General features: G+C 34.2%; 5 protein-coding genes and 2 long non-coding RNA genes across 20 annotated transcripts in view; 2 read left to right on the top strand and 5 right to left on the bottom strand.

Moving 5' to 3' along the window:
- Nucleotides 1–20,013, top strand: part of LOC126920850 (zinc transporter ZIP3-like) — a 27,149-nt gene extending 7,136 nt beyond the window's left edge. For 6 of the 11 annotated variants that reach the window (XM_050731698.1, XM_050731694.1, XM_050731697.1 and 3 more), the window contains 5 exons: nt 20–181; nt 274–435; nt 681–888; nt 980–1,106; nt 8,400–9,692. In XM_050731698.1, coding sequence (XP_050587655.1) covers nt 20–181; nt 274–435; nt 681–888; nt 980–1,106; nt 8,400–8,689 — 949 coding nt within the window. In that variant the 3' untranslated portion in view covers nt 8,690–9,692. Of the gene's footprint in view, nt 1–19; nt 182–273; nt 436–680; nt 889–979; nt 1,107–1,131; nt 4,008–4,495; nt 5,541–8,399; nt 9,693–19,905 lie in introns of those variants that run through there. The other 5 variants (XM_050731702.1, XM_050731699.1, XM_050731700.1 and 2 more) reach the window with 5 other exon arrangements.
- Nucleotides 5,888–7,385, bottom strand: LOC126920888 (uncharacterized). The gene is made up of 2 exons (XR_007712138.1): nt 6,777–7,385; nt 5,888–6,143 (listed from the first exon to the last, which is right to left on the bottom strand). It is a non-coding gene; the product is annotated as an uncharacterized LOC126920888 (long non-coding RNA).
- On the bottom strand, nt 9,858–11,931 carry LOC126920877 (uncharacterized). The gene is made up of 3 exons (XM_050731757.1): nt 11,739–11,931; nt 11,085–11,207; nt 9,858–11,002 (listed from the first exon to the last, which is right to left on the bottom strand). Exons 1-3 carry the CDS (start codon nt 11,897–11,899, stop codon nt 10,825–10,827), a joined length of 462 nt encoding a protein of 153 aa, XP_050587714.1. The 5' UTR covers nt 11,900–11,931; the 3' UTR covers nt 9,858–10,824.
- Nucleotides 12,289–14,925, bottom strand: LOC126920858 (probable pyruvate dehydrogenase E1 component subunit alpha, mitochondrial). Of its 2 annotated transcripts, XM_050731723.1 has the most exons (7): nt 14,752–14,925; nt 14,568–14,585; nt 13,924–14,160; nt 13,628–13,846; nt 13,311–13,559; nt 12,985–13,233; nt 12,289–12,914 (listed from the first exon to the last, which is right to left on the bottom strand). In XM_050731723.1, exons 1-7 carry the CDS (start codon nt 14,800–14,802, stop codon nt 12,729–12,731), a joined length of 1,209 nt encoding a protein of 402 aa, XP_050587680.1. In that variant the 5' UTR covers nt 14,803–14,925; the 3' UTR covers nt 12,289–12,728. The 2 variants fall into 2 exon arrangements, with proteins under 2 accessions (XP_050587680.1, XP_050587681.1); XM_050731724.1 differs by lacking the exon at nt 14,568–14,585 and having other exon boundaries at nt 14,752–14,924.
- Nucleotides 14,748–18,883, bottom strand: LOC126920879 (uncharacterized). Its single transcript, XM_050731759.1, has 9 exons — nt 18,652–18,883; nt 17,842–17,962; nt 17,655–17,767; nt 17,462–17,594; nt 17,246–17,380; nt 17,072–17,181; nt 16,797–17,003; nt 15,943–16,715; nt 14,748–15,663 (listed from the first exon to the last, which is right to left on the bottom strand). Exons 1-8 carry the CDS (start codon nt 18,881–18,883, stop codon nt 16,012–16,014), a joined length of 1,755 nt encoding a protein of 584 aa, XP_050587716.1. The 3' UTR covers nt 14,748–15,663; nt 15,943–16,011.
- On the top strand, nt 15,256–18,149 carry LOC126920882 (uncharacterized). Of its 3 annotated transcripts, none has more exons than XR_007712132.1 (4): nt 15,256–15,345; nt 16,212–16,322; nt 16,500–16,726; nt 16,837–18,149. It is a non-coding gene; the product is annotated as an uncharacterized LOC126920882 (long non-coding RNA). The 3 variants fall into 3 exon arrangements; XR_007712131.1 differs by lacking the exon at nt 16,212–16,322 and having other exon boundaries at nt 15,282–15,415; nt 16,837–17,311; nt 17,420–18,149; XR_007712130.1 differs by lacking the exon at nt 16,212–16,322 and having other exon boundaries at nt 15,282–15,415.
- LOC126920818 (DNA-directed RNA polymerase II subunit RPB1) lies at nt 18,138–26,987 on the bottom strand. The gene is made up of 9 exons (XM_050731560.1): nt 26,820–26,987; nt 25,831–26,100; nt 23,085–25,746; nt 22,807–23,012; nt 22,058–22,717; nt 21,599–21,987; nt 21,390–21,508; nt 21,113–21,301; nt 18,138–21,022 (listed from the first exon to the last, which is right to left on the bottom strand). The coding sequence occupies exons 1-9, from the start codon at nt 26,895–26,897 to the stop codon at nt 19,887–19,889; spliced, it is 5,709 nt and encodes a 1,902-aa protein (XP_050587517.1). The 5' UTR covers nt 26,898–26,987; the 3' UTR covers nt 18,138–19,886.

Below are 26,987 nucleotides of genomic sequence, written 5' to 3'. Positions count from 1 at the left end.
ATATTATACACTTTTGTAGCTTTTTCATCATGTATTTGGTCGAGGAATCAGTACACACACATTTACGAAAGAAACAAGCACATAGAAAAGAAAATTCGAATAAGGATGTTACCAAGAGTACCAACGAGTTGGTTGAAAATGGGCAAACATTGGCAAATTGCGTCAGTGGGCACTCACACTAGTAAGCAAGATGCTGTTTGTCTATCAGGTGTCGTAGATCTTATGTAAATTAAACGAATGATAATGAATATACATTTACATTCGTTGTTGTAGCAACGGACACGGTCATTCGCATCACCTGCCTGTCATAATGGATGAAAAGGACGACTTCGTCATAAGTTCACTACGAGGATTATTGATAGTTCTAGGTTTATCCGTGCATGAATTATTTGAAGGACTCGCTATCGGTCTAGAAAGTTCAGCCTCTTACGTTTGGTATGTTTAGTTTCTATTAAACGATAAAACAAAATTTAACTATAAAACGAAACAAAATCGTGATGTTAAGATTCCCAATGTTATCTGGAAATCCAGAAAAAATTTTTAAACAATATTTGAAAAAATCCTAAATTAATAATAGATTAATAATCGCGAGCTTTTTTTCAACTGATAATCGCCAAATCGATTCATACGTAATATTTAATATTTGCTAAGATTGTTAAATATGTAAATTTCGTTTCTAGGTATATGTTCGCGGGAGTGGCGGCTCACAAATTCGTGATAGCATTCTGCATTGGTTTGGAGCTAATTGCTTCCAACACCAGGCAGTACCTTTCGGTGATCTATGTTTGTACATTCGCGATTGTTTCTCCTTTAGGGATTGCTATAGGAATGTTTCTAGTTGGTGACGAAAGTGCAACCGCCAATGGCATACTTCCAGTCCTACTCCAGGTATAAATGATACACACTTTTATAGTTTTCTATAGCGTATTATAATAAAAAATTATGTACTTGAAAAATTATGTTTGTTTAATGCGTATAGGGTTTGGCGTCTGGTACTTTATTGTATGTAGTATTTTTCGAAATACTTCAAGAGCATAGAACTGGTCTCCAGCAATACATATCGATCCTATTTGGGTTCGCTGTGATGTTTGGATTACAGATACTAAGTAAGTATAGAATTTATTTTGAAGTAAAATTTGGGAGTATCTTAAACATACTCTTACGTGCAAATGGAAGTAAATAGTCGAAGATTAGATATAAAGCAAAATAATTGTCCTTCTACTAAAGTTGTCGCGTAAACATCTGCTACAAGTAAGAAGCGTTTAAGCTTTAAATGAGAGATAAGTTCAGTATACTTAAAAATGACTAATCTCTCAATTACGGCTTCGTTCAACGATCGAAGCTGTCTCTGTAAACATCGTTAACTTACGATTACAGTGGACTTATAATACATTAAAATAAATTAATCGATTCTACCACAACAAGGCGTGAACGACTGTGATAGATTATAGGATAACAGAAGCGAATGCGTAAAAATTATCACACTCTTATTTGACTCTTATCGATTACCAATGTGGTCAGTAGTCGGTTATCGACTGCTAAAGCACACAATTTGAACTTAATAGAGCAAAAAGTTGACGCGTCGAGGTCAATGTACGAGATGTCGTTATTGAAAGAAAGAAAATGAGAAGAAAGACTAACTTTTCAAATCGTATTTAAATCATCAATTGAACTAATAATGGAACTAGTTGTAATAGCAATTATTATTATCGATATAGGAACAAATCTTTTGATTTATGTTTAAATTGTACTTAATCCAGTGCTAAGTACGATCGAGCTTCTACCTCTAATCGAATTATTATTTAATTAATTTAGAGATTATAAAAACATTAACTATATAACAAAATAACGCGTTGCATGATTGGTTACTTGATTTAAACTTTATTTGATAAAATTTTCATTTCATCAAACATTACCAAAATATAATGAATATTATGAGAAAAACGACCTACACGTATGATAATAATGTTTTGAACCTACGTCACGTAACAAAACAAGAGCTGTTTCTGCACCAATGATTCAATTCTGTATTGCCATTATGGAAACGCCTTTCACCATGAAACTGCTTCACCCATTTACGCACAAGCATACTTAATTCGTGATCGACATAGACGTTTATGTGGTAAACCTGAACAAACTAGAACCGATTTCAGTTTGTTGTACAAAACTGCTCTCAAAGATGAATAATTTAATAGAAGAGTGTACAATAATTACTTTTACTTCACAACTATTCAATTCCAGGCTTAGAAATTCGTAATTTACAACATAATTCCCTACTTTCAAAATTCGTGCAAAATTCTACAAAAAAAAATTGCAATAGAACTCATAAATCTTATTCCACTTATAATAACATTTCTACACTATAAAAACGATCTTAAAACGAATTTCCAACATCCTCGAAGTAACGACACATTTATCCAACTACTCATTCTGCTCTCCAAAATTATTAAGCATACCCAGCCTCGCAACCGATCGATCCATCGATCAATGAAAACAACAATCGCTCAGCCGCTACCTACATGCACTTCAAGCACGCGATGCTTGCCAATCATTCATTCTGCCCGACGAGTCGCGCTCGCTATCAGGTCACCAAACAGTCGCGTCGGGTTCATGCATCTGCGAGGAACATTTACATACATGCTAGCTGTGGCACGCAACCATCCAGAGTGGTAACAGCACCGTGTACACACAGGGAAAGGAGAGAAACGAACACTAGCCTGGTAGGGAAGCGATGTGTCTAATGGAAGGGGAAGAGAGCAGGAAACGGTGCGCTACGTAAGACGCGAGGGGATTGTGAGTCGAGTGGCCAACGAGCCCCGGAGTATCCGATTCACCGTCGTATCGCGTGGAACGGGTATCATTCCTTCTGGCGCTCGTTTATACTGTTCCCTTGAATCCTCTTCGCGATTCCCAGAAACAGTGATCTCCTCGCGATATTACCGGCTAGAGTGCACGGCTGTAGAATGCATCCGGGGGGGGAGTATCGGCAACTAGATGGTCATTTCGCAACCAGACGCTGACTCGTTCACGCTTTCCGAAGGAAAAGTAAAGTATTGCGACACGAAGTAACGAGTGTAGTTTCAGGTAGCAGTTTGAATTTAGGATATCTTACTTTCTACAAAACTTTTTTATCGAGTTAATATTCGAATAGATAGAGTTTCCCTTAGCAAAAGAACATATAAATTGTTTCATTATAGATCATAAATCATATATAAGTATAGTATAGATCATAATAACCATTATTTTGGAATAGTATTAAAGTATATAAGTGAATAGTAGAGTTGTAAAGGTTGATAGGTAGAATTGTAGATAAAGAACTCATGTTTGTCCTTGTTAAGGATATATAAAATCTGAAATGACAGAACGGTATAGTGAGATATGGAAGTCCCTTTAACTTTCATATTGTGTTAATACTTTAGTGAAGGTAACTCGATGGTCTTGCCATTTAAACGTGGTTCACCAGTGGCTCGTGCGTGTGTTAAGTGAAAAAGTGATCGCATCGTTGGTGGATTGACTGTCTGGGCAAAGAAGAAAGAAGTGTGAACCGCTTAGTAGATAAAACTTGAAGAGATGGACGAAAAACGAAATGTTAATTGAAGATGATGTAGGAAAGAAGGACGTGATGAATTAGTATTAAAAAACAAAAATATAGGAAAGAAATCCGAAAGTTGTTCGCTGAAGTCAACTGTTTACTTTGGAAGACAAAAGAAATTGAAACTTACTTAGATTCAAACTTACCTTTTGCAATAAAATAATAGAAAGAAATAGAGATGGAGGAACCAACAACGGCTACTGTTTTACTAATAGCAAAAATAGGAGCAATGATCGGTCTTGGCTTTGGCTCTTTATTTCTGGGAATGTTACCGCTGATTGTCGGACGTTACAGAATGAATCATCGTCAAAAACGAGATCGCAGAATTTTTAGTAATTCCAGTACCTGTACCTCCACATCAATTTCAAACGCCTCTTCCTCCAGTGTAATTTCTGCATCTGCAACGAATTCACAAGTACGTTCCGAATCTATTAAGGTTGTGAAAATGTTATATTATTTGATCCTTAACTGATAAGATTATCTATGTAGTTAAAAATTAATATATTTTGTCTTCATATTTTGTTATATCGCATAAAGTAAATAAACTTATAATAGTTTGCAGTATCCTCTTCATATTGTATTATAATGTACATTATGAAGTCATAACACGTAGCTTTCAGTTATTTTGCTATTACCATATCTCATTACCTTATCAGTCGAAGATTAAGTAATTCCTACCTAACAGTCATTTATTACGATAATGATTTGATTGAAAAAATTCCTAACTTCGTAAAAAATTTATCCTTGCAAGTTAATAGTAATATTGAGCAATGTATAGAACCTAGCAATGACAATTCTAGTTAACCAAGCGTCTTCTCGATGATTAAAAAAAGAAAGAATAACAAAGTCGTTAAAAAACATGAAACGACTGGTAAATTAGAGAGCGTAACATGTAATCTCCAGGGCCTGCAAACATCGTTGCTGCTTTGCTTTGGCGGAGGCGTTCTCCTGTTCACCACATTCTTGCATCTGGCCCCGGAGGTCCGCGTGAGCGTAGAAAGACATCAAACGAACGGTCAACTGCCTACTCTAGGCACGCTAAATCTGTCGGAGCTGCTATTCTGCGCCGGATTCTTTCTCGTCTACTTCGTTGAAGAGGCGGTACACGCAGCACTGACGGGAAAACCCGAGTCATCAGAGGCGCTACTCTATAGAACGGTGTCCGTACGTAGATGCAACAATCAAACAGGTGCGTCAACAACTACGAATAGTGGTTCCACCACCACGGTTTCCACTACGGCTAGGTCCACCTGGAAAGATGGTAACGACGAGTTAGAAGACGGCGAGAACGAATTAAACAAACGATCTAGACAACACGGCTTGAATGATTTTCGCGGTGGCAAACAAGATAAGATGTTACCTGCCATATTTGTCCTATCTACCCCTACGGGATTATCTTCCACGCAGCGCAGTCCTCAGGATGGCACGAGATATCCTTCTAATACAGATTATCCAAGAATGAAACATCACGAACATAACCATTCCGTTATGACAAAAAATACATCGATACAAGGATTACTAACAGTGCTAGCTTTGTCTTTTCATGCAATTTTCGAGGGTCTAGCAGTAGGTCTAGAACCCTCTATTGGTTCCGTCGTATATCTGGCTGCTGCTATAGCTACGCATAAGTTGGTAATTTCATTCTGCGTCGGTATGGAACTTTACGTTGCTGGTGCCTCAAGTAGAACTACTCTTGGATACCTAACGATATTCTCAATGGTAACACCAATTGGCATCGCCGTTGGATTGGCTCTTGGTCATTTTAAGAATGACAGCGAAAATTTAGGACCTACCCCGACAATACTGCAAGGAATGGCCGCCGGAACGTTGCTATACGTGGTTTTCTTCGAGGTATTAGCACGCGAGAGGGCTAACGAGAAAAGTGGCCTCTTACAGTTGACTGCCATAATTATTGGATTCATGCTGATGTTGGGTCTACAAATCGCGAGTGAGTGTTTCCCGGATAATAATCCGAGGTCAAAGCATGTCGCGCACTGATTTTCATTCATAAAAATCAGTTTTCACAAGTATCTTCCTTTTTCTAATTTCTAATCTGTGACGAAGCTGTAATTGATTGTGTCAAGAATCTGATTTTCTCTATTATCTCCATCTCTTTGTTGTTAGTTTTATCTATTTTCGAAAAAAGTTGGTCTTTAACGGATTAGAAAGTGCAGTATTTTAGGAATGTGAAGATAAGATATTCTAATTACTTTTCTTGTTATGAAAGAATTTCTAGTAAAACATTGTCTTAAAAACATGTTATTAATTTTAATTAAGTGGACTGACTTTTTAACATTTGTTAAATGTTACTATAATAATACTACTAACTTAGATAATGGACTTACAAGTCCTGTTCTATATGTATATAGAAAACAGTTCGAGCCTATTATCAAATTAATTGCTTATAATACCAGCCTTCGTCAATCGGCGTTTTGGCAACCTTTCATCTTCTTTTTTTGAACCTATCAATGTCGGTGCAAACCTACTGCCGGTACGTCCTTGATGCAATCACCACCCACGTGTTCTCGTAACACATGAAAACCACATCCACCTATCGATTGAGCAAAAAGTCAAGCGGCAACGTTCAAAAAGTCACGGTCACGTAAACCGTAAGAAATCGAATAATATATCGTAATTTATCGTATCGTGTGACCAATTTTATTTTTCCATCTAACTTTAATTTTCTATCAAAAAGAACAAGATTAATCATCAATTCTTATATTACATTCGAAAGATTTTATTTACTGCCTGATCAATTTTTATGAGTGGAGATATATACACGGTGGCTCATGAAAGTATTTGAACTTTTATCATAAAATACTTTCATGTCTATATTGTGTGTATGTGTTATGTAAAACATTTTCACAAATATAATTATGATAGTGAAACTTCAACTATAATGAAACTTCAAAATGTTTTGAATAATATCTACACCTAATATATCTGTAAAAAATGCCTACTAGTATTTAAATACTATCGTAAACCACTTTGCGTTGTTAATGTAAATTGAGATTATGAATCATTGTTTCGTCACTAAATATCATTCGTGCCAAAATTTACGAATAATGTTGAATGCATGTCCCCTTTAGAAAGGTTATACCAAGAAGACCGATTAAGCAAATCACAGATAGTCTAATTTAGTTTAGTTTAGTTTGGTTTAATTTACATAGTTTAGTTTACTCACTCGCTATTCCTCTTATTTTTTCATTGTCCGAAGACATTCCAACACACTCTTTCAGTTGCAGTTAGGTTAATAACTTTGATAACGGTGGTGAGCAAACGCAATGAACTCCTGCTTCACGGCAACGTTGTTCGTCGCGATGATTTCTCGCGACACGCAGTCACAGACAAAACTCGGATGTACCTATTAACCTATTAATTCACAAAAAGTACGTGATATCATTACCAGCTCGAATAATAACCACACACATCTGTACACGTGCGCGCACGACATATCTTGCAAGTATCTAGAAAGACCGAATTGGAAGATAGACCAATCTGCAGAATTTTATTACTATTGTTTTATAATGATTCTTATTTATCGCTTTATAGAGGTAATAGCAAAGATTATCGAAGAAGTCAGAATAAATTATTACTAGAATACGGATATTTAGGTAAATTCATATATTTGAAAAAGTTAAGGTTTTTTATTTGACCGCCTGCTGAGTGAATATTAGGATTATATTTCACAGTGCGTAACGAAAATTTTCACCTATTAACCACAAATGTTTACTAGATATAGACCTCCAACGATACATGTATGGGACACGTTTGCTGCCCATCTTAATAACAGTATATGAGTTACCTAAGAAGTCTAGACTGAAGACCTACAAGGAATTCATAATAACAATTATTTTTTGCGGAAGTATCACTAGTTATGTAATTTGATCTTATGATATACCATGGTGATTGCCTACAATTCTAGTAAAACGATACAGGTTACACTCGTCAATTTAAAAAGAGATTCAGTAAGCATAAAACGATCTATCGAGCTTGTTTACATTAACAACCGTTAATCTCATTAAGTTTAACCTTTTCACTTGTTATTGTAATCCATATTATCGTTTCTATCCTCTTAATCATTATTATTTGTACTAATGGAATGATTTTAAATAGAGTAAATGCCGCAAAATCATACGCAAAATTTTTAGTAATCGATATTTATTTAAACTTAAAAATTATGATTACTTTATTATTCCTATGTGTCTTATTAGTGAAAGTAGAATTGTTACGATTAACCATGGTTTGAAAAAATTAAATAAAATTACATACGAAAAATAATAATTGAAAAAAGCCAGCTACGTATAAGCTTTCTCCACCCATGGCAATGACCCAAGACGATATACAATCCGACCGACTTTCGACCGCTTTCTCGACTATTTATCTATGGGATCTATAATTGCCATTTATAGTATACAATTAGAACGGGAAGCTTTCTTCACATAACTAGAATAATTAAGTTATTACATATGTGTACATCGAACAGTTCAAATATTTATAGATGTCCGATACATTATATATAAGGTGTTATCTTTATAACTTTATATAGATTAATTTCAAATCACAGATTAGATCTTATCTATGTATTAAGTATAAAAGAATAAGTTTTACTTCAGATCAACCGATCAATAAGATCAACCGATCGCTCAGATATGAAAACGCTTTTCGACCTATTTTTAACTACAAATAATCGCAACTTGCAATTATCGCGTTTCTAAAACCTATCTATTAAAAGTTAATAAAGTCCCTGAAAGGATAAGCTTTTGGTAGTAGTTATTTTTAAAAAATTGTTTCGTTTATTTTACAGCTGCGCATTCTCACTCTCATTCCCATTCGCATTCGCATGATGGACACGCAGACGTACATAGCCACCAAGCTAATCATCAGGAGAATGATCACGATCATAAACTGGATTCCCACGAGCACATCTATTCAAATGAAATGAATGAACGAATACTTACCGACAAAATCTATAGAGTAACGGAAAGCATCGCGGAGACTGTCAGCAACGTCCTATCCTCTACGATGAAAACACCAACCGATGTTTCCTTCAGAAGTAGTAGTAACGATACGACGTTACACTCGAATCGAAGTTAAAAATCATTTGCGTGACAGGCATCCTTTGACTGATTGTGAGTTACTAGTAGTTCTTTCATGGGACAAATATCTTCTGATTGATACTTACTTTCGAGAATATGTCAACCGAATTCATCGATTATTTCGGAACGACGCATACAAGTTATAAGAATAAAAGGGGTCTCGATGAAAGAAGGACAGTATTATGAAACTTTGGTTTCAATCTGGAAGAGGAGAACAATACTCCTGGTCTACAGTTTACACCTATTATGCAGATGTCACCAATTGTGCAAGTACAAATAATAAACGGTGATATTTGCAAAGTACGATAGAAATCTATCTAAAACAACAAGAAACTATTATCATTGTCATTCAATGACCAAATGTGATACGATTCACGAGTATGTATAGCTGTGCAATCGCGTTACTTACTCCTTTTTCTTTTTTCTTTTTTTTTTTTTTTTTTTTTTTTTTTTTTATTGTAATATAAACTGTATGGAATATCCGATATCTTTTACATCATAATTAGATTAGGAAAAGGAAAGTATTTCTTAACTGTTTATACCAATATTTAAAAACTTGCTCATATAATATTGCGTGACATCGCAATGAAATGAGATATATTTTGCTACCGTCAAATATCGATTCTTCCGAAAGTGATAACTTTAATCGTGTTTTTATGATTTTAAATATTTACAACTTTTGTATGTATTAATATTTGTCTTTTTTCTACGCGACATTACATGTCATTAGAAATGATAGTACGCCATCATTAGTACGAGGAAGATTTCAACATCAAAACATAAGAAACTGTATTCTATAAATATTTGCGATATCAGGTTTCTTGTTCATTTTTTCATTTGTATACATATCAGTGTGATGTGACAGGTACACTGTTAGCATTTGTAAACATATTTCAGTAACATGCATAAATATCATTTTCTCAAATCAAAGAATCAATTTTTAAACATAAATTATATTTTTCACGACATGTACACAAAGCAATAAATTGAAAAAATACACACGAAATAAAGTATCACATCTTTTAAATAACTAATTGTACCTGTCAGAGTTTTCCATGGCTTTGTCATCTCCATAATATTTTACATTCAATATAAAATAAATAATACATAATTTCTTATAGCATAATTAAATTTGCGACTATACGATAAGATATGAACCACTCGAATTTCATGTGTATTTTTAATACTTTATGTTGATTTTTATTTATTATCATTACTCACATAATATAGCATGAATGCTAGTATATGAACATGATTTGTACATACAGTTATCTTTCGACAAGTAAAATGTACACACATTGTCATACAAATATATTTTGTATATTGCAAAATTTACTAACAAAATAAAAAAAGCTTTGATAACAAACTAAAAGATTTTCCTTTCTCTTATAGATAAATATGTTGTCAAATTGTGCCAATTCAAATTTATAACAGAATTTATTGTATAAATAATACAATTTTCTGTTATTGTGCACACATGTATATTTTTGCAAATCATACACACTTTGTTCTAGTTTGAAACTAATTCTCAATAACATGTTTTTTATTTGTTATACTTACGCTTATTCCAAATACTACATAACTTATTACAATATAAAATCTTCTGAATTTTTTCTAGTACAACATTTATTAAAACTGTTGAAAAAATGTGCATATTTCTACCACTACTGCTAATCAATTACTTGAATAAAGATGGTATATGTTTTGGAAAATGTGTTCGTGTTAACAAAATTTTTCTTCCATTTTTTCCTATTCTTTTTTTTTAACATATAAATTATAATTTCATACATACAAAAAATGTGAGGTATATTTTTAATAATATTTAAATTTTTATTTTATATGTCCTTTGTGTAATTGTTAGAATTTGCAAATAATTAACAAATACAAAATAAAAACAATTCATGATTGTTTTCAACATAATTTGACTTGTTATTTCCTGACATTTATAGAGCAAAGATCATAGAAAATATAAAAATTTATAAAATTTCAAGAATTCCTTGCTTAGTGTGTAAATTTCTTTCTTTGTTATCAATTCAATATAATCTGCTATTTTATGTTATATTATTGCAAATTTTTTGTTTGGATGCGTTTGATATACATTGATCATATGTCAATCATAAAACTTATTTCAATCTACTTCTTTGGTATCTGACTATCAACAAAGTTTAGATAACTGGAACCAACTTTGATGAATGCAAGCCCAGAACTAATACCAATTACTGTACATAGAGTTGGATTAGGTGGTACAATGGATCGAAGTACAGCCCATACTAACACTGATCCAAAGCTCAGTAATACAGCACCAGCAGTACTGTAAGAATTATAAATGAATTTATTAATATCTTATGTACATTTAACAAAAGTTGAAATATAATACAATGAAAATATCTCACCTATACAAAACTTTTACACTTGTAGAAGCACTTTTCATGTGATCACGACTGTATATGTAAGAGCCAGTGCCAAGAAGAGCACTTCCCAATAAGAAGTTTGTAATATCTTTTTTTGGAAAGACCCTAAAAATATACAAAAAGAGAAAATAATGGATAATTTAAAATAAAGCAATAAATAATTATGCTCATAATTAAGCGATAAATATTTATACGTTTATGTAAAATTAAGAGCTACAAAAATGATAAAAAGCATATAATGTATAAAATATTCATAATGGACTATTTGTTACAATATTTAATAGGTAAAGTAATTATTTAATTTTCATTCTTTAGCTATATCCATAAAAAAATAAAAAATATGAAATTGCATAAACCGCTCATGATCGAATACAAAAAATAATACATCAATTAATTTGTTGATCGAATAGCGTTGTAAATATAGATCATGACATATATATTTAATGATGATCCTTATTCGACAGAAAAATATAAATGTTACAGTTAAAAGATTTGAGTAATTTGAAAAAATGCATCGTTCAGTATTTTGTCTCTAAAGATTACGTAACATTCCAAGAATTATGAAACCCTACAATTCGATGCGAATGCAATAGAGGTTAACGTTTGAGTGCAGAATGGATTCGTTATCTATCTTACCTGATGACAAGACTCGGATTCATCACGTTAATAGATAATGCGGTGTACGAAGCAACGCCGAAAGCGGGAGCGTAAAATTTGACAAGACTACATTTCGTGATCGGCTTTAAACCGAGTTTCTGCAAAATTGTACCGGCACTCGTACTTCCTGCAGCAGCCATTATTCGTTCGTCTTCGCACAACTGTTGTCAATGAACTACTGGCCAAATCGTGTTCATAAACGTAACCTTACGAGAAGAGTGTTTACACGAAGTTCAACCAAATGAATGATACTAAATAGATCGAATTTAGTGGAACAAGGATAGAAAAATGGATTCCGACAATGTGTTCGTAAATACATATTAATGAATCTATCCTGTAACCGTAATGTGTTTTAAAATTAAATTAATGTATTGTAAATAAAATTGACTCCCAATTATAAATATTTTTTTATTTAGTTTCGAACGTAATTTTTTTAAATACATACCAGTTCACTATTCATATCTCTTATTATAATATATGGTCTATTATCCGAAATCACATTTCAGGTGAATTACTTAACAAATAATCGTAAATTTCATTTATTTTATTAAATTAGGATAATGAACACGAGTGGCACGTAAGTTTATCTACAGTTATTTTATGTAATTCCCTGTTATAGATAAGAGAATAATATAATATCGTCCCTTTTTTGTAAGTACATGTTAAATCACTGGCTACTATAGAGTAGTGAATTTTACCATGTACTGGCTGAATCTTTCTCTCACAGTGTTATTATATTTCTATAAATAAAACAAATGTACAATTTGTGTATATACAACTGATAAACAATGATAAACAAAAACGTGTTCCAATGATTTACTATTTTCCTTGCCTAACTCCAGGAGGTGGAGTTATTCTCCAAGAACCGTTTGTAACTAGCTAGAACTTAATTAATAATTCTAATAACAGACACTGCTATAATAAGTAAGCTTTAATATAGAATTCGTTTAAAGTTCTATAAAAATTAACTTAGGCATTTACAGCTGCACCTAGCCTTGCATGTGGTAGAGGTTTAAATGGAGTAGTGTTACGAATTTCTTTCTCTAAACAATTGGCATAAATATCGGTAGTAAGTTCGTTCAATGGAATTTCACTATCCGCCTTCGCAGCTTTTACAGCGTCGTCAACGACCTTTTTGATATCGTTTTCTATCGCCTAAATAAAGAAAATCAATTTTGAACAATTCTACATTTTCAATATATAAATTCATTGAGACCAAACATACCTTTATTTCCTCTGGAGTAGCGAGATTAGCATTCAATACTCGTTCTTTAAAGCCAGTTATAGGATCTCTAGTCTGCCTCACTTCTTGGATTTCTTCCCTCGTACGATAACTTGTTCCAGGATCAGACATACTGTGTCCGCTGTATCTATAAGTTACAGCTTCTAAAACAAGGGGACCTTTGCCAGATGTACAATAGTCAATGGCAAATTTGGTAGCTTCTCTGACTGCTAATACATCCATACCATCCACCTAATAAAATATTTAATCCATATAATTTGCAAAATAATTACGACATCACAAACAATTATTTTTATTTGAAAACAAACCCAAATTCCAGGAATGTAATCTCCCCTTGTGTAGTAATCAGTACTAGCAGAAGCACGATCGACGCTAGTACCCATACCATACCCATTGTTTTCACAGACAAAAATACAAGGAACATCCCACAATTTAGCCATGTTGTACACTTCGAATACTTGTCCTTGGTTAGCTGCACCATCTCCATACAATGTAATGCACACTCCTCCATTATTCATGTACTTATTAGCAAAGGCAATTCCTACTCCCAATGGTACCTATAAATTTATTTTATGAAAATGGCATATTTATAATTAATTTAATAATTTTAATAACTGATCCTCACCTGGGCACCGACGATACCATTTCCACCATAAAAATTTTTGGAGTACATATGCATAGAACCACCTTTACCTTTTGCATTTCCTCCTTTTCTACCAGTTAATTCAGCTAAAACACCAAATGGCTCTATTCCCATCAAGTAGGTCCATCCATGAGCTCTATAAGCTGTTATCACAGCATCTTGTGGTCGGAGTGCTGCTTTTATACCAACTGCACAAGCTTCCTACCAGAAGAATATATAGATTTTATTAATGAAAATATTCACTGAATGAATTCCAAAGACTAAAACATGATTCTTACTTGACCAGAATATAGATGGCAGAAACCTCTGACTATTTTTTCCTTATAGAGATTTCCAGCAGCTGTTTCCATACGGCGGATCGTATGTAGTTTTTTATAGAGCTCTATTGCTTCATCTCTGGTAATAGAGATGTGATTGGATGGTCCGCTATCCAATTTGTGTAATCGAAAAGGTTTTGTTTCAAATGAAGCTTCTGTGGCATAATTGTTTTTTTTGCTGAGGAAGTACGATATCACCTACAAATACATAGTAAAAAACATATTCCTAGTACTTTATTTTGTAAAGTAGCATATGTACATCTAATATCACAAATCATTGTAATTTACAAGAATGTACAAAAGAAATAGAATAATAGCACAAAAAGAGATGTAACATAAAGTTAATTTTCTTGTTACACTTGTGAACTTAAAAAAAACGCGTTCACAAAATCACAGTAAAAAAATCACATAAAATTAAAAAAACGCACGATTTCCTTATAACTCTAAACTTACTTACGTTCTGATTGATCGCGTATTTGAAAAAATTTTAAAAAAAGAAATACATGGAAGGAAAGCAGCAAAACTGAATACCAGGCGGTGTGAGGAAAAAAATTATGATTTATCGGTGATAATAAACACATGAATAAATCTATAAGAATAATTACCTCGTTCCAGCTGCCGAACTGGCAAGACACCAGGAGGAGATATAAAAAAAGAAAAGAACGAATCTTCAATTGCAAGACTCCCGAGCAAAAATTGTACGATTAGAAATTATAATAAGACCCTGGCATGGAACGTGTTGGCAAGTATCTAGTTTAGAGGTCATTTATCGTTCGATTGTATACTCACATTTCTCTTCGACGTTTGAGCACTTATATTTCTTATACAGTTTGGTATCATTTTTAAAATAATTTGCTAACTAATCGTTCAGTTGAGTTCAAATAATTCAACAAAAGGTCGGAGTTATTATAAAATGTAGAACCAACAAGAGCGAATCATTCGTATGGCGCGGATAGTATCGTAAGACTTAGCTCATAAACGTTACAGGTTAATTCGTATCGTATCCCCTCCACAATCGTCATTAAAAATATTGGACGATATGACGTAATGAAACATCTACATGAAACTTTATTAAGAAATAATACACGTGTGTAGGGAACATGTGCAAAAATGAAATACATTATTGTAGTAATAAAAAGATCTACTTAAAACTAAAAGATACATTATGTAGTATTATTGAATGGTCAATTATATGATGTTGATATGTTGTTAAAGTTAAGCTATGATAATAATGAACATATTAAATAATTTATTCTAAAAATAATGCCTTGATATAGAAATTTATTCTTGTAGATGTGAGGTTGACAAGATTGTCCGTAGGAAATACCAGCGCATAGACAATCTGAGAAATATAAAGTTTATGGAGAGAAATGACTTTTCAAGGTAACCTTCACAGTTAAGAATAATTGCAAGATCAGCTGATTCTTACGACATTTACTGCTCGGAAGCATATGTATGTTAAATAATAATTCTACATTTGTGTTTTTCATTCTACGAAATAGAGATTGAAATATAGTATATAAATTTATTGATAGACATCAACAATTTCATCATGTTAAAGAAAATGCGTCCTATCGAATATATAATATATAAATATAAATTCCTTAGATTTAAAATTACACGTGCTTATTATAGAGTCTGAACCCTTATCAGTAGCATACTACTGCCACTCCGTGGCCAAATGTTAAAATAGGAAGCCCGCTGAAAAAAAATTCAAATTAATCATAGACTTAAATTGATGAGAAAATATGAAACGTGAAAAATTTGTAATGCAGTAAACCAATAAAAATTGACTATGTATCTTTTTACATAAAAAATGTTGGAAGATGCTTTATATAATCAATATAAGTAGATATGTTGTTATAAAATAATATATCCTACTTATATACTTGTTTCAAAAATTTGTTTACACAATATTAATTCACAAAATGTTTACAAAATATTTAAGATGATAGAAAACTATCTTATTCACAAACTTACCTTCAAAACATCAGTTAAAAGATACAGGAAATTTTTGTACAGCTTTTTATCATTAGTTAATATGTTATTTTATGTAGAATTTTGTACTACTTTTGTAACGTTCACGATACATGGTGGCGTGAATTGTACATAACGTATAGTATTCTTTACATTCATGTACGTCGAAGATATGGTAACGACAATACCAAAAATTATGATTAAATAACCAAACCAATTGCACCATTTTCCATGATTGTAACAAATCACTAATTTAGAAACCAATTCTTTAGGAGCTACGATTCTTCTGTAAACACTGTAAGGTTGACTGGCGTTTACGAATACTGGTGCACCATCATGAATTACTTTTGTCATCAAAAATTTCTCATTGGTTTCTCCAGAAGGTATAGCATCATTGTCATAATCCATAATTTCATCAGAGTCATCTTCCAACCCATCATAATAAACGTATGAATATCGATGATATTCAGTGTTAGGTACACTCAGAACGCCATAATAAGTCGACCTTGAATGAATTCTTGAGTCAGTTGACATGCCTTCACTGTTTTGACATCTCTCAGTTGCAGAGTACACTTCAGGGGTTAAAGGTCGCATGGACTTTGCTTTCAAGGAAATTGCTTTTGAATATACCAAAGGTGGTAATACAAACACTAATGGGCCAGTCAAGGATCCCCCAATCAGTGCCATCACAATATCAAATCTAGGCACAGATTCTCCTACAGCTACTCCAAGAAAGACAATAGCTGATCTTATGGCACATCTTTTCCATCCAAAATCTGTGACAAAAGTACATATCTTGTAAAATCAGTTCTTGACACCTTGAAAAATTGTTATTATTGTATATTAGAATTTCTTACTTTTTTTAATATTACATTGTTCTTCTACATTTTGGAACAGAGCTGAATGACCAAGAGCACTAGAAAGACATAGCTGAAGAGCTGCAAAAAGAACAGCAGCACTCACTGTGAAGTTTCCTGGAATTACTTGCAGAACATTAGCTGTTGTACTACCTCCATACTTCCAAACGGTTAAAATTGTAGTAACAATAAATAATGAACTGCTGACTGTAACGAATAATCAGTGTAGTCATCATAATATATAGAATAATAGTTCAATTATATTAATGATTTACCTAAGAAGGAAATTACAACTGCCTTATTGATGTCTTGAGGACGATGCATATCCACTTGTACAGTCATCAATGTTGGATGTACATCAAATTGAAAGGCTAACATTCCATAACTGAAAAATTATTTAATAATAAACGTTAAATATGTGAAATGAAATAGCTAATAAGTAAACTTGCCCAGAAATAAACTTCTCCCAGCTAGGAGATGTGGCTACTGGGATAATATCAAGCTCTCGGTCATCGGTAACTATACTCCACCATATTAATAGCGCCGTCAATAGAACCATTGTGCAGGAGAATGTAGCCAATATTCTGCAAGTATTTATATTATTTAAACAAACTGTATTTCAGTTTCATGAAGTATAATTTACATAAAATTGTAATGAGAATTACTTCATATCACGGGGACTGCCAAGCCACATTATTGGACATAAAAGAACGCCCACGATTAGGAGCCAATAGCAGAAAGATAGATCAAATCGTTGTCCCGAAATTTTTAGTCCGAAAATTTGCAAATTCTGCGAAGCTGAAATTTAAAAAAGTTAAACATAGATCAACTTTTTACTTAGAATTTTGATCAACTTACCAACCAATAAGTTAGGTATACTGCAACCAAAAACTGTAAAGTCCAGGATTATAGTAACCAAGGTTCTCGCACGAGGACCCAAGGTCAATTCGGTTACGGCCGCAAGAGGATTTCTGTAAAAATTAATTCAAGTAAAGATCACTATCGTCAATGAACATAAAATTAAAATAAAAAAATTAAATCTTACCGATTTTTTCTTAAAATTTGCGGATCTAGAGTGCTTACGATAATCCATGTTTTACCAAGCAGAACAGCCGTATAGATTTGCAAAACCAATACGATAAAGACCAAAGGAATCCCATACAATCCTAAAAAGACTTAACGTGCTCGTCTTGTTCTTTTATTAATAGTACTTCATAATTTTATCGAAAAACATCTTTATGTTCTCATGTAAGAATTATGTAAACATGCGATCACAATAATATAAGATGTAGTAACAAGAATTGCTGACAGATCATAATAGGTCAAATAACAAAAAAAGGATTAACAAGTAAACCAACTTTATTTTTATTTAAAATGACCAATTTTCTTACACGACATCTCGCGTTAAAAAATTTCTCTTATAATAATCGTCATTGAATAATGAATATAATAAATCAATTATATAAATCGCTCCATTTTAAATAAAATGTTCTACGAAACAAATATGCAAGTTATATCATACACACAATCCAGTTATATTTGTATATCAATACATATGTATATATATTTTACAAAATAGTTATAGTTGATCTGGATAATGTATACTTAAAAATACATTACAAACAGAAAAATTACTTAATGCTAAAAAGATAATTTAACTGAAAAGAAAAGGAAAGAAGCTATTCACACAAACAACAATGCCACTTGAAAAAGAAAAAGAAAAGGATCACATTCTCTTTACTGGACATTTACAATCCTTGTCTCAATGTTCTAGTTAGATTGTGAAATACGGAAAAGAAAAAAAAATAAGAGGAACAGGGAAAAGCATAAAGATTTTAGAGACAGAGAAACTTACCGCATTGCACAATTGAGCGCGGTAATGCGATAATTGGGAAAACGCCAAAAATGTCGATAACACATAATGTGGCAAACAGAAGCGACAAATCCGAATTAGCATCTTTAAAAAGTAGCGGCTGTTTCTCGCGATTCATGATGAGGAATGACTCACACTGTCCGACATCGATGCATATATACCGCGAACTGGTTTTCCGTTTCGCGGTGACGAGTACCGTACTAGGACGTAACATGATAGTCTATTGAGCACAAATGGTTTACTTACACACGACTATAGAAACGAAGGAAGACCCACAACGCGTTAACGTTTCTTCCTTCGAAGCTATGTACAGCCATGCGATGGCAAAGTATAATATGAACTGTCGGGATCTACGTATTTTAGATATGAAATTCAATTATAGGTATGTAACACGTTCGACACGTATATATGCTATATAATAGAAAAAATATCTCTCGAACAATGTCAATAAATTTGACATACTTTTGATGGAAAAGATATAGTAAAATCATAAATTGAAGCATTAAGTAGTCACAGTTCGAACCACGAATGTCCCGGACAGATGTAAGCATTCTCATCGTCCCTAAAATACAAACATTTTGAATTTCGGATCGCAATTGACATTACAATTTTTAATTATAGCCTTTCATTAAAATTACACAATTTAATCTTAATTCACTTTCTGTTCTATAATAGTTATTATATTGGTAAAAATTAAAGATTTGCAGCAACAAAGAACATGCTAGGTCTAATTGACATCTTACTTACACTTCTTGCAAGCATCAACTTCACTTAGGTTTTCCAACATTTTTGCTTCGCTGTTCGAAATCCGTATACTTTCAAATTTGAATAATTCTACGACCTCATTATATACATATGTTCCATCAAAAGTACGAACGAATTCATTGATTCATCTTATCGAGCGTATGACTTGTATTTGCTCGATATCTCCTGATTCTTTTTATTTTATACTCACTTCATACGAAATACTTTACTACTTCATGCTCATTCAAACGAAACGAACGATTCGAAGTTCCTTCTCATTTAAAAACGAACAAAAATATCCTTCGGCCTGTGATCTAGTAGATGTCCACGCCATAATTAAGAAAATTGTTAAATTTAGACAATATGAAGTCAAAAAATCGAGAATTAAAAATCGATAATTATAACTTATATTTATACCTAGCCCACATTAAATATGTAATAACAAAAAGCCATACAGATAAGTATAATACTTCTTAATCGTCTGTTTCGTAGGCTGGTGACGCCGGGGAATACGTGGGACTCGTTGGCGAATACCCTGGCACTGGTGGCGAATATGTTGGACTTGTTGGTGAGTAACTTGGACTGGTTGGTGTATACGTTGGGCTGGTAGGCGAGTATTTAGTACTCGACGGTGAATATTGAGGACTCGTAGGCGAATATGTTGGACTAGTAGGGGAATAATTTGGACTGCTAGGCGAATATCTCGTGCTTCCTGACGCCGTGTGTTGCGGTGAACTGGGTGAGTATGATGGACTCGTTGGAGAATAAGTTGGACTCGTTGGAGAATACGTCGGACTTGCTGGTGTGTACTGTGGGGAGGTTCCAGCGAACGACGGCGACGTAGGCGAATACGACGGACTTGTCGGAGAATATTTTGGACTACTCGGAGAGTAGCTTGGACTAGCTGATGAATATTGTGGAGAACTTGGCGAATAACTTGGACTTGTTGGAGAATAAGATGGCGAGGCAGGCGTATAATTTGGTGAACTCGGTGAATAGCTTGGACTGGTTGGTGAGTAACTTGGACTGGTTGATGAATAACTTGGTGACGTTGGCGAGTACGATGGACTCGGTGAGTAGCTTGGCGACGTTGGTGAATAGCTTGGACTTGTTGGAGAGTAACTTGGACTCGTTGGTGAATAGCTTGAACTTGTTGGCGAGTAACTCGGACTTGTTGGTGAATAACTTGGACTAGTTGGTGAGTAACTTGGACTTGTCGGTGAATAACCTGGTGATGGCGAGTAGTTTGGACTTGTTGGTGAATAACTTGGTGACGTTGGTGAATAGCTCGGACTCGTTGGTGAATAACTTGGACTCGTTGGCGAGTAATTTGGACTAGTGGGTGAGTAAGTAGGGCTTGTAGGTGAATAGTTGGGACTCGATGGTGTTATACTTGGCGATGTTGGCAAGTAGGCGGGAGAGGTAGGTGAATAACTTGGTGAAGCGCCACCTGCTGGTGACATTGGGTATGGACTCATACTAGGACCTGGGCTTCCTGGACTTCCGGGTTGTGGTGAATACGCAGAGTATGCAGGAGATAGTCCTGATGCATCTGATGCTCCAGATGGGGAGAAGCATGCTCCTCCTGGTGTCATGCCACTACCCAATGCTATAATGAAAGAAACGGGTTATTTAGGGTACATGAGTAATAATAAATTTTATTGTTAGAATGATATAAAGTCACAGAAAATAATCTTACCAGGTGACATACTTGAAGCGCCATAACCAGGTGTGGCGCCCATCCAAGGTGTCATTTGAGGACTCATGCTTGGGGTAGCAACACTGCCGAAGAACATTCCAGCAGTTCCCATTACACCAGCACCCACTGCCATTGGTATTTCAATACCAGCTTTACATTTCTCAGCATCCAGTAACAAATCAAAACATCCTGAAAAAATAAAATTAGATAGACATATATTAACCTGATAATTTTTTACTTGTTTATTGAAGTTGTTAAAAAAAAAAAATAGCAATACCTGTTCCTATACGTGGAAGTTGTCCCATAATAATGTTTTCAGATACTCCTCTCATTGGATCTACTTCCGCATGAGATGCTGCATCTAATAAAACGTCCACTGTTTCTTCGAAGGAACATCTAAAGTAAAATATGAATTTTGGAAATCATATCCAATACTATAATAGTTAATAAATTAATGAATTTACTTCATCTCTTACAGTAACTTACCTCATAAGAGCACCTGTGTCTTGTCTGTTAATTCCGTGACGAGTTATAGCCATCAAATGTCCTTTAGCAGTCATTACGTCACAAAGCAAAGCAAGATGACGATAGTTTACATAAAGGCCGTAAAATTGCAAAACAGCATTCATTTCTTTCTCTACCGATTTCCTCACTGCCTCTATACCCAGTACTTCAAATATCTCGCAAATATCGTTGCTAAATGTTCTAACTGGATCGACATCTCTTTCACTCAATACTTTCATCAAACTCGTACCGTCCGTTTCCAATAACCATTCTGCTATTGCTTTGAATTCGCCAGTTTCTGTAATAACTATACGTTTCTTAGCATCAGTTTGAGGCAAATGCATGTACACTTTTCCTATTGCTTCGATACCCTGCATATGAAAGTAATAATTTAAATATTATTCGAGGATTATAATATAATTATAAAATTAGTGGGCGTACCTGTAATGTCATGTCGCTAAGCATATTTGCTTCAATACATCGAAGGAACATATCATCCTCCATTTTATCTACAGTCTCTTCCTCACTATCTTGAAACTTGTTATCGTCACTGTTCATTATCCTAATTCGTAGAACTAACTTCTCAGCGTTATCATCATTAAAAATACAGTTCAAATCATCACCGAAGCCTGCGTTAATTTTTTCTGCAATTTGTTCCATAGTTAATTTCTTATCAGTCATTCTCTTGCGATCCAACTCAATTCGAAGTAACCATGGTGATATTTTATTCGGATCAAAATCAGGCATTTCATAGTAAACGTTGACGAATTCTTGATCTTCCGCTATTACGGTATTTTGTGGATCTGGATCGTAATAGATCGCAGTATTTGCTGTAACTTTCCTCAGTGTGGTGTGTTCCAATCGACAAAGTACATTCTTTGCTTTCTCGGCATCTCTTGCTGCAGCTCCCGTCAAAAATACGGTCAACGACGGAGCCTTTGGTTTCTTACTGATGTTTATAATTTCCTTCAATCTAGGTACACCAAGGGTTACATTTTTCGACGATACACCAGCAAAATGGAAAGTGTTCAGTGTCATCTGGGTTGCAGGTTCACCAAGTGATTGTGCAGCTAAAGCGCCTACCATTTCTCCAGGTGATACCTAAAAAAAGTAAAAGTACAAAATTGATCTAGAATTGGAATTTTTTAATGAGAATTTAAATATCATCACATCATTTATTTTCTACAAACCTGTGCTTGTTGGAATCTGGTTTCAATTTCTCCAATAAGCCATTCAAAGGCTTCACTGGATAATCGAAATTCTTCAGAAACACATTTTGTACACAATGTAGATCTCACTAAGCACTGGAATAGCAATGTGGCATTTTCATTAGCCTGTTTGCTGAGTCTATCATCACCAGCCACAATGATACATTTATCCAAAAGATCCTTTACACCTATAAATAATCACATTTTAATATTAATGTTATCATACAATTACTACCATATGAAGCTATCAAATTATTTACCCTGTATAACCCTCATAGGACTAAGATCAGTAGGTGCGCGCTTATTTATATGAAAAATCTTTTGTACATTCCAAATCATTCTTTGTAAATTACAAGGCAGTACAACTTTTGATTCTCCACTAGGGAAAATTTCTCTAAGTATAGCACGATCCTTGTTCAATTGTTCCCATTCTCTTTCTAGTTCGGATATGACTTCACCAGATCCCATCATTTCTCTAACTATATCTTCGTTAAAGATACGACGAAGATATCGTTCATTGGTTGGATCGAACTTGAACTTCTTTTCAAATGCTTTATTACTCAATTTAATAGTAGGCAAATTCTGAAATTCAACGGTTTCACCGCATAGACCATCCTCGCCATAACGCAATTGGATAAGTTGACCGACAGAGTTTCTGACTGTACCATCATAATGTACCATTACAGACTCCATAGCTTTTATCAAACGACGCTGAATGTAACCAGTTTCTGCAGTTTTTACGGCAGTATCGATAAGACCCTCACGACCTCCCATAGCGTGGAAATAAAACTCAGATGGCGTCAAACCAGCAAGGTACGAGTTTTCAACGAATCCTCTGGATTCCGGACCATAATCGTCCTTAATAAAATGTGGCAATGTTCTTTTACGAAAACCAAACGGGATACGTTTACCTTCTACGTTTTGCTGACCGACACAAGCAATAACCTGAGAGATGTTAATATTAGATCCTTTTGATCCTGATACTACCATAGCCTTTAGGTTGTTGTATTCAGTCAAAGATTTCTTAGCAGAACCACCAGTCTTATCACGAGCGTCGTTTAAAATTCTGTTTACTTGATTTTCGAAAGTTTGCCTCAAGGTATTACCAGGAGTAGGTTCCAATTCCATGTTGTGAGCTTTTTGAATCACTTCTATCACGTCTTCTTTAGCCTTCCTAATGGCTTTTTGAATTTCCAAATAAGTCTGTGGATCGGCAATGGTGTCTCCAATACCGATCGAGTGACCTTCTAGTAGTAACCAATTATTAATTACAGTTTGAATATTTCCGTAAAATCGTCCGCAAACTTCATGTCCTAATTCCAACATACAAATGTGAAGCAAAGATCCAGCAGATGTACCCAAGGTCTTCTTACAGAGTATACCCATAACAAGTTCTCCGTGTTCTACCATGACTTTGGTATCACCAGGTGAAATCCATTTGTATGGGCCATCGTCTTCTTCATCTGGATGTGTACTGTGAGTCCTTATCATATTCACGTTGCCTGGTATGATCAAGGAAAAGATTTGTTTACCAGTCCATAGAGGCTTTGGTTTTAATATGCATGGCTGAGGCATTTTGCCATTCCAACTGGGTAAGAACATAAGGATATTCATCATCTGTTCCTTTTCTATGAAAACGTCTCTTTTAGTCATTTTTCTTACAGCAGTAAGCGTGTCCTGTACAATACCCATGACTGGTTTATTAGCTTGGGGAGTAATAATTTGACGCGGTGTTACATGAATGTTTTCTACTTCTGCTCGAGTCTCCATTGACTGCGGAACGTGTAAATTCATCTCGTCGCCGTCAAAATCGGCATTATAAGGAGACGTGCAACTAAGATTCATACGGAATGTACTCCATGGCAACACTTTTACCCTATGACCCATCATACTCATCTTGTGTAGTGTTGGTTGCCGATTGAAAATTACTAGGTCACCATCCCGAATGTGACGTTCCACTCTGTATCCGCATTGTAGATGTAAATCGGATGGTTTCGGGTGGAACCTTAAATCGATTCTTTCCCCGTTATCTCTGACGATATACTTAGCACCTGGATATTGTGAGTTTCCACGTCTAACGAGTTCTTGCATTTTATCGATATTAAAAGGTGTGACAATTTCGGGGAATGTTAAATTCTGAGCAATACTCCGAGGTACACCGACCTGATCAATTCGCAAATTTGGATCAGGAGTAATAACAGTCCGAGCAGAAAAGTCAACACGTTTACCCATCAAGTTTCCTCTTATTCTCCCTTCCTTCCCTTTCAATCTCGCTTTTATAGCTTTTAGAGGTTTGCCTGATTTCTGCATAGCTCGTGGCATGCCAGGCATATCGTTATCAACTAACGTTGCTACATGAAATTGTAACATTTTTATATTTTCTGATATCACATGTGCTGCTGCTCCCGCTTGCTCATTTCTGATTAATTCATTATTTGCTTTTATAATATCAGCAAGCTTATGTGTTAAGTCATCTTGATTCTTGGCAGAACCATACATAATAACTGCTGGTCTGACCGATAGAGGTGGAACAGGCAAAACAGTTACTACCATCCAATCTGGCCGTGCAAATTTCGGATCCATGCCAAGGATAAATGATTCTTCATCTGTAATGTGCTTTAAAATTTCCCAAGCTCTTTCTGCAGTGAGTGCCATCTTTTTTTCCTGTGAATCTTCATTTACGTGTGTCCATTCTGCAGTAACATCTAATCCAGATCTCCGAAGATTTGGTTGATATCTACCACATCCACCATGTCCAGGTTTTCTCTCTGCAGATTGTTGTTCTTGATTCTCTTTGTTAATATCCATTTCATCACCACCCTCACAAATATTTTTACTTTTACATAAATCATAAACAAAAGTAAGACGTTTTCGTGGCTGACCTTTAGTTTTCATAACAATTTCTTTGATTTTTGGATTGTGCTGTAATCAAAAAATAATGCAAAATTAAATAAATAATAATAAATATGTGGAAAAAGAATATGATTTCTAATAATCTGTACTTACTGGACTGACAAGAAGTTTTGAACAATAAAAACATACACATCTCAAAATTTTTATTGTCTTTGTTATGAAACCAACATGAAAAACTGGTTTTGCTAAATCTATATGACCAAAGTGTCCTGGACATTCTGTCATATTACCAGCACATGTCTGACATCTAGAATTTCTATCAATGACACCTTGTCTAGGATCCATAAGTCCACCAAGCTTTGGACGGCCACCTTCCATAGTTTCTGGAAATCGAATGCCGCCATCTGTGACCGACATCCGACGCTATGCAAAATATTATATACAGTTATACACCATTGACAGATTCAGGATTTAACAGGTATTATTAAATAATCACTTTAGGAAAATAATAGAGATGCATATAGAATGTATTTGTTAGAAATGACAATATTTTACATTTATTTTTTTACATTATGTTAACATATTATGCAAAACAAATATATATAGACATATGTGCAAATACATATAAATAGATGCAGATAGATAATCGCAAAAGGAGTAGCAGACTAACAGAAGTAAACAAAACATACAACTATGTATTTATCAACATAGACCCACAATTTCTATTTATTATTAAAATTATGTTACTTTTACAAAATATGCAATTTATTCTGAATTTGATTATTTTTAATACTGATATTAAGAAAAGGAATTTTCTAATTCCTCCTTTATAAAAAAAGCAATTATAATCTTTTAATTAAAAAAAAAGCTAATAAATCACATGCTGTAAATAAAATTTACATGGGCTTTGATCATTTCGTAATAAATCATTTTTCTTGCATATATTTTATAATTTTAAGTAGTGTTTTTCCACAAATATAATAGGACATAATAAAAATCTACACAAACGACTGTTTGGAAGTAACACTGAATGCTTTGTGTGATAACGTATCACATAATGTCGACTCATGATGAAATAGTTCCGCGTACCGCAAAAAAAATATATTCCACGAAATCCATTTGTTTACTACTAACGAACTTACTATTTCATCGGGTGAAAGAATGCCGAATTGAACTCTTTTTACGGTTCGCAGAGGCGCTTTGGAATCGGACGTGGCCATTTTGCAACGAGCACGTACAGCTTCTGCCGCGGCCTTCTGCGCCACAGCTCTCTCTAACCGTTCTTCTCCGATAGAAGCATCTCCCACCCC

The sequence above is a fragment of the Bombus affinis genome, chromosome 10 (assembly GCF_024516045.1).
Source record: "Bombus affinis isolate iyBomAffi1 chromosome 10, iyBomAffi1.2, whole genome shotgun sequence".
Classification (NCBI taxonomy): domain Eukaryota; kingdom Metazoa; phylum Arthropoda; class Insecta; order Hymenoptera; family Apidae; genus Bombus; species Bombus affinis.
This window is presented reverse-complemented; position numbering and strand designations above follow the sequence as displayed.

Bases quoted from the DNA above. Each gene is read 5' to 3' on its own strand.
- LOC126920877 (XM_050731757.1), bottom strand. From the start codon at position 11,899: ATGGCTGCTGCAGGAAGTACGAGTGCCGGTACAATTTTGCAGAAACTC. The intron at 11,208-11,738 runs GTAAGATAGATA...GTATATTTTTAG, and splicing joins AATCCGAGTCTTGTCATCAG to GGTCTTTCCAAAAAAAGATA. The intron at 11,003-11,084 runs GTGAGATATTTT...TAATTCTTACAG, and splicing joins AGTGTAAAAGTTTTGTATAG to TACTGCTGGTGCTGTATTAC.
- LOC126920858 (XM_050731723.1), bottom strand. From the start codon at position 14,802: ATGATACCAAACTGTATAAGAAATATAAGTGCTCAAACGTCGAAGAGA. The intron at 13,560-13,627 runs GTGAGGATCAGT...ATAAATTTATAG, and splicing joins ATGGTATCGTCGGTGCCCAG to GTACCATTGGGAGTAGGAAT. The intron at 13,234-13,310 runs GTTTGTTTTCAA...ATATTTTATTAG, and splicing joins ATTACATTCCTGGAATTTGG to GTGGATGGTATGGATGTATT.
- LOC126920879 (XM_050731759.1), bottom strand. From the start codon at position 18,883: ATGTTACGTCCTAGTACGGTACTCGTCACCGCGAAACGGAAAACCAGT. The intron at 17,768-17,841 runs GTAAGATTTAAT...TAATTTTTACAG, and splicing joins CAAATTTTAAGAAAAAATCG to AAATCCTCTTGCGGCCGTAA. The intron at 17,381-17,461 runs GTAATTCTCATT...AAATACTTGCAG, and splicing joins GGCAGTCCCCGTGATATGAA to AATATTGGCTACATTCTCCT.
- LOC126920818 (XM_050731560.1), bottom strand. From the start codon at position 26,897: ATGGCCACGTCCGATTCCAAAGCGCCTCTGCGAACCGTAAAAAGAGTT. The intron at 23,013-23,084 runs GTAAATAATTTG...GATTATTTATAG, and splicing joins TCCTATGAGGGTTATACAGG to GTGTAAAGGATCTTTTGGAT. The intron at 21,509-21,598 runs GTAAGTTACTGT...ATTTTACTTTAG, and splicing joins GACACAGGTGCTCTTATGAG to ATGTTCCTTCGAAGAAACAG.